This window comes from Peromyscus leucopus, chromosome X (assembly GCF_004664715.2).
Source record: "Peromyscus leucopus breed LL Stock chromosome X, UCI_PerLeu_2.1, whole genome shotgun sequence".
Classification (NCBI taxonomy): Eukaryota; Metazoa; Chordata; class Mammalia; order Rodentia; family Cricetidae; genus Peromyscus; species Peromyscus leucopus.
Genome location: NC_051083.1, coordinates 27,285,385 through 27,291,799, shown reverse-complemented (window position 1 = coordinate 27,291,799; position 6,415 = coordinate 27,285,385). Strand labels below are relative to the sequence as shown.

Below are 6,415 nucleotides of genomic sequence, written 5' to 3'. Positions count from 1 at the left end.
TGCTGTATTTGGCTTAATAAACCTGCCCCCTTCATAAAGAACAGCGTGTTCCATCAAGGAGCCTCAAGCACATTCATTTTACTGTTAGAAAATGGATAGCTCATTTTCTTCTTGCTACATGTTGTGGCCTGGTCAAGGTCTTTGCTTTCACCCACCAACTGAAATATGTAGCTCAGATGATTGGAGACCAGGGAGGACTCTAGGAAAGACCTTCAGGTCAGCCGATGGTTATCTGCTGGTTTTAAACTCGGCCCAGATTTCACCTGTCTGCATTTGTCCTCTAAGCCCAGACATTCCTTATTAGGATTTCACCAAGTTCAAATCATTCTTTAATGATAAATGCATTTACTTTTATAAAGCTGGTTTTAAATAGAGCTTCAACTGCAAACCAGCCATTATATGAGGACAAATTCTAAATTCCTTTCTCTAGCACATATTGTTGTTTACCTCACAGGATTGCCCTAAATTCGACTTGTTGGATACTAACTAGGTAATTGGTTAGCCAATTTAATTTTGATATCTAAAGCTAATGTGCAGAGCCACCACCTTTTATTTACTTGAGTGATATGCAATAAATTCAATGTTGACTTATTAAAACCCATAAAAGGCTCAAAGTGCATCTAAGTTTCCCAGGCTGGCCATCCTTCCCTTTCATTCCACAGCCCCAGTCTTCCAACAGTGGAGCCCCCTCCCCGATTGCAAATATTTTCATTAAATCTTTCATGTAACCCACGAGGAACTCACAATGAGCTTAAGATGACCTCCCAGGTATTTCTCGTACCCCAGTGCTTTGATGTCAAGGCTGTTGATGTTTGTCCCAGTGACCATGAGGCATGCATTTTTGTAAATGTTTTGGCACCCATTCAACTACTCCTTCCAGACACCAAACGCACACGGCAGCCAGGTTTTAAAACTTTATTTGCATATTAAAAAAATTGTGCATTCCAATAATTAAAATCATTTGAACAAAAAAAATGGCACTCTGATTAAACTGCATTTTACATCCTGCAGGACACCTTGGACCACCTTGAATTTGACTCTGTATTTCACCACCTCCCACCCAGTTTTTTCCTTCACCAACATACAAGTTCTTTTCCCTCCCTGCCAGCCAGACCGACAGATGGGTGGGAGAGGCAGGGGAGGCCTTCCTGGTCAGTAGTTCTGATTCTTTGATGTGAAAGGGGCAGCACAGTCATTTAAACTTGATCCAACCTCTTTGCATCTTACAAAGTTAAACAGCTAAAAGAAGTAAAATAAGAAGGCAATGCTTGTGGAATGTACAGTGCATATTGGCGGCGCTCGCCTCATTACGATTCGCCAGCTTGCTTCTCCTGTTCAATCGCTGAAGAAAAAAAAAAAGAAAAAGAAAAAGATGGAGGCTTAGAGTAGTCTATAAAATGACGATATTTTCATTTAAAAATCTCTTCATATCATAAAAATTCTAGGCTACATATTAAATAGAAGTATAGTTAGTAGATAAATGTATTTGCATAATAATGGCATATGAAATATTCCCTTATTAAATCACTAAAGCCCGGCATTTGTTGGCTGCAAAACAGTTTTTAATTAACCTTTGCAGGCCATATTCATCATCATCAAATTGTCGGCTCCTCCCCCGCAACCCCCCCCATCCTCTCCGCTGCCCCTCCCTTCCTCCTACCCGCCACCTCTCCTCCCGCTCCGCTCCAGCCCTGCCTGTTCTGAAGATGGGTGGGGGCGAACAGCTTACTTTCTTTTGAAGGCAGAGGATTTTTCTCTTGCGTTTCTGTCTTCTTCAATTTCGACTTATCGAATTTCTCGATCTCAGCCATATCGGGTTTGTCAGACATGGTTGCCGGAAGGAGCTGCAGGTACAAAGCCAAGACCAAGGCTAAGAAAGAGCCACCCGCCCTCGCCTCTCCCAGCTCCAAAAGCACCTTCTCCCACTCCGACCCGAGGTTCCAGCCCGAAATCCTACTTCCTTCCTCTCCTTTCCTCTTCCATTCCTGGCTAAATACCTTCCTCTTTCTACAGGGGAAAAAAAAAAAAAACTTCCCCCTTACTGTTCTCAATTTGAAGAATCAGAAGAGCGAACGTGGCTCTTAAAGGTGATTATTTCCGTATAATGAAATTCATCATTGCGGGATGTTAACTGCAGTGTTGAAAAATTAAAATCGGAATACAACGAAGCCACATCCAGCTTCAGGAGGGAAAAGTCGAGTAAAAACTCTTAAAATAGAGTCAAGGTCGCAAAATGCATCTACATTTTCTAGATGGGTTGCTCCCCAAAAGATGCCAGGCGGCCCAGCTTTCTCCTTCGCACAAAGGCGGGAGCTGATGCTGGCAGGCGCCGACCACCGCCCTACTCGCTTCCTCTCCTCGCTCTAGCCCAACAATGCAGCCGAGGCACACAAAGCTGCCTCCCCACTTCTCGCAAATGCATACTGATCTGCATGCAGGGGCTATTCGACCGTCTTTGAACACATTCCTCTGCAAGGACTTCCCAATTTTCAGGTTACAGCCCGGGTAGGTTAAGCCTGCCAGATTAACAGCCTTGGAAGCCAACGGGCGTTAAGGGGAATACAGAACATTACAACAAAGGATCTATTTCTGATTAATTACAAGGGAAAATGCTTTTGGGGGTGAGGGTCGAGAGAAAATAATTCCCCTCGAAACTGAGCTTCAAAATGCGCGATTTTGTGATTTAAGAAAAAAAAAAATCAAGTTCCCCTTCCCATTACTCAGCATCTGGAAGAGTTTAGCATCCTCCAAATTTCCCGAAACAACCTGGCCTGGGAGTACTCCTTTGACTCGCTTTAAGGATGAAGAGGACAAGGGGCTAGCGCCTGTGCGGGACAGGAAGGGAAGCGGAGGATAGAAGGAAAGGGCCCTGGGGCTCACCCGAGCGAAGTGCGCGAACAAGGAGAGTCCGATCTGCTCAGAGGCCGCTGCGGATTGTCGGGAGGGGTGCGGCGAGCGCCGCTATATGCACGCTCCTATGTAAATGAGGTGATGTCATTCGCAGTCCCGCTTAACTCCTTCGGGCCATATCTCCGGAAAGGCGTTCAGAGGCCGGTCGGACCTCCCCACCCCCCATCCCCATCCACCGGGGCCCACTAACCACGTCGATGGCGGAACTAAAAAAGGAACAAACGCCTTCAAAATGCTTTTTACCCCGTTGACGTCTATTTTATTACAATGAACTTTTGCAACAGCCGCCCAAATCTGGTCTTCAGGTTTAATGCACAATGCACGGTAACTAAGGTGCCTAGGTGGCACCTAAGGGGACAGGCATTCCTTTACTTCGAAACTGGCTTTGTCTGCAGCCAACGTCCCCAAGATAGGGTGCGGCGTCCCTCACCCAAGGGCTGCTGGGGTCTGATTCCTGTGACTCAGCTTTCAGACCAGTGGACCGCACTCGCCCCACCCGGGCCTCTTTGTCTTCCTCGCCTGTCTTCCCCCTTGATTTGAAAGGGCGATAAAGGATCCTTGGGTGCTTTTTAAAAAGAAAAGTTTCAGCATTGTAGCATCTATATTGTTTGCTATAATCTTCGTGAGCACTCAAGACATATAAGTAACATTTACTCGGTGTAATTAGGAGTTTTATAGAGTACACAGCCTCCCCCTTAAAAATTAAGTCAAATTCAACTTCTGCTACTGAGCGACAGTAAGGAAGTTAATTTCCCTTTTTTTTTTAATTTTCATCAATTAAAAGCGATTACTAAAGAGAGCCAAGGATTTCTGAAGATCACAATCCCATTAGCTCTGCTATCTGAAGATTGAAACAGAAGCGCGCGAACTCGGTTTTGAGGGGGAAGATTTCGGCAATACATGTGGATGATTCAGGTAGAGAGGCGAGGCGTGGGTTTCAAAATGGCACCTGAGTCGCTGAGTACCAGGGACCCGCTTGCTACTAAAAAGGAATTACAGGTACCAAGCTTGTGCCTGCAAGTGGCAGGTGATAGGAGGAAGCTACCTGGGCTATAAAAAGGCATCGTTGGGATTATTTCTGAGACACAGAGAACTACAAAATATTCCTTCTCCTTTTTTGTGCCCCCGGGGGAGGAGAGATGTTTCCAGAAACCCCTTGCTAAGCATTTTTATGATAGAGGCTTTGCCTCTCTGGGAATGTAAGTGTTATAGGGACCCTAAAATGCCACTGCTGGAGCAGCTTGGACTTCCCCATTTCTTCATCTACTTCCCTTTTACTGGGGAGGAAGGAGATGGGGGTAGGCAGGGGAAGGTTACCCCTCTGGTTCCCCAGTTAATGCTCTGCTTGGGTGGCTGCCTTCCTGCCCTTCGAATGGGGCCCGGGACCTGTTTGAGCATGCTTCAGATGTCACCTTTCTGGTAACACATCCCCTCCCTCCCCATATTCACTTGCAGGGAGTCCTCTGCATTGTTGAAACACAGATAAGGTTTTGCAGGGTGCATTCCTGGCCTCTTCTGCTAGCAGTTACACCGACACCCTTTCTGTGGGTTGTTTGATTCCATTTCCCCTCCCTCAGCTGTTGTTAGAATTTCTGCTCTTTCCTCCCAGTGTCTTCTTAGGACAAAGGAATGCACAACCTTAGCCTTGCTGCCTCTTTGCCTTTGCCTAAGGAAAGGTTAGCCTTTACAGACGTCATCTTGCCAGAGGAGATGGAAGACAGGAGTCTGTAAACATCTGGGTTTTCCTACTTTGGTAGCAGGGTAGCAGGCAGCTGTTGTTTGTGGCTGTTGATGGAAAAAGAGCAGGTGGGTGGTTAGAGAGGGAAGCATCTTGCTGTGGGAACAGAGTGTGCTGTAAATGGGCTTGACTGGCCCACTGGGCAGAAAAATCGAAAGGGAACGACGCTACGGAGAAAAGGAAATGCAAATGAAAGGAATGGCCTTAAAAGTGGTGGGCTCCTTGTGTCAATCACTCTTTTCGTGACTCTCCTCTGTAAAGTGGATGAATGACAATAACTAGCGGCTGGAGTTGTGGGAAGATCAAGTTCTGGGGACCAACCTTTACAATGGCAAGCACTTTGTCCTGTTCTTATTTAAAATGGAAAGTTGAGAAGAAAAGAATAAATGTCTTAGTGTTTACCATGAACAAAAACCTCAAGTGATTTGGTATTGCTTCTCTTATAAAGGGACATTTATATACTTCAATGTATATTTCTACATATTTGATACATGACTATATTACTTCTCTAATAAATTATCAATAAAAAGGAGATACTTTGTTGTTTTATAGCAAATAGAAATAACTCCAAGGCTGGGGACATAACTCAGTTGGCAGAGCGCTTGCCCAGCATGCACCAAGCCCAAGGTTCACTCTCTAGCATGACATAAACCAGGCATGGAATGACCTGCCTGAAACCTCTGCATTCGGGAGGTAGAAGAAAGCAGATCAGGGATTGCAGGTTATCCAGAGTGAGTTTGAAGCCAGCCTGGGTTATAAAGCAGTGTGTTCCTTGATTCGTAGAAGATAGTATTTGCTCAATAAACCATGCTCGCACTGCTTTGGTCGATTCTCAGTACTTGAACTCAGTTCCTGAACCGATGACTCCAATAACCGTGTTTACATCTCAGACAGTTGAATCTACTTAGTATTAATGTTCCAGATGTCAGGGATAATTGCTGTTTCAGGGAAGGAAGCATTTATAAGTAGATTAGCATATGCTGGGCACAATAACCACTGAGGTGGGAGTTTTCAATTCCAATTAAAGTGACAATGACATGGAGAGGCAAAAAAGGTTGCTTTCAAAGCCACTGGTCACTTCAGCTGCAGGGTGCATTCTGACCTGGGTGGGGGGTTGCCTTACAGTGAAAGGCAAGCAAAGAGCCCACCTGGCAACTAACTGCCTTGCCTCTCTCAGCTCACAGGCCATGGTACCGTGTGAGACATGTACCAACAAGGTGGCCCCGTCCAAGCCCATGCCCCCACAGAACCAGGAAGCAGTGTGAGCAGACGCTTTGTTTTCTTTTGCTTTGCAGCGTGGGCCTGGGCCAAAACTGTGTGTATTTCCAACGATGGAGAAACAGCCATTGAAGTCTGAGCTCATGAAGATGAGTCCTACGATTCTGAACTTTTTTTTTTTTTTTTTTCCGTTTGGGGCAGAGCACTAATCAGAAGGAGAAAGGAGGAGCCTTACAACAGGGGCTGCAGCGAGGCTCTCAGCGATTTGCTTGTTCAAACCCCACTCCTTTTGTCTAGGTTCCGGGCCTCCTACCATCTGCCCCACCTGCCTGAAGCCCACACTCCCCTGGGGTTCCTACAATTGCCACCTTTCCTTTAAACTCCCCCTTGCAGCTGACCCCCGCCCCTTGTACCCAAGAGAATCTAAATCCCCTTGAACAGCCCGGGGCCCCTGAGGAACGCGGAGAAGAAAGGACAAAGGAAGGAAAGGATCTTCAAAAATCTAGTCCTAGCTCGATTTTGTACCTCCCTGAAGCCTTTTAGAGTAGA

General features: G+C 45.9%; 1 protein-coding gene across 1 annotated transcript; it reads right to left on the bottom strand.

Annotated features, from left to right (window-relative positions):
* Positions 1 to 901: 901 nt before the first annotated feature.
* On the bottom strand, positions 902 to 2,988 carry Tmsb4x (thymosin beta 4 X-linked). The gene is made up of 3 exons (XM_028883549.2): positions 2,881 to 2,988; positions 1,730 to 1,844; positions 902 to 1,342 (listed from the first exon to the last, which is right to left on the bottom strand). The coding sequence occupies exons 2-3, from the start codon at positions 1,827 to 1,829 to the stop codon at positions 1,308 to 1,310; spliced, it is 135 nt and encodes a 44-aa protein (XP_028739382.1). The 5' UTR covers positions 1,830 to 1,844; positions 2,881 to 2,988; the 3' UTR covers positions 902 to 1,307.
* Positions 2,989 to 6,415: the final 3,427 nt, after the last annotated feature.

What these genes read in the sequence shown, in the direction of transcription:
- Tmsb4x (XM_028883549.2), bottom strand. Translation starts at nt 1,829, where the DNA reads ATGTCTGACAAACCCGATATGGCTGAGATCGAGAAATTCGATAAGTCG. An exon ending in TCCTCTGCCTTCAAAAGAAA is followed by an intron (nt 1,343 to 1,729) that starts GTAAGCTGTTCG and finishes TTTTTTCTTCAG; the next exon opens with CGATTGAACAGGAGAAGCAA.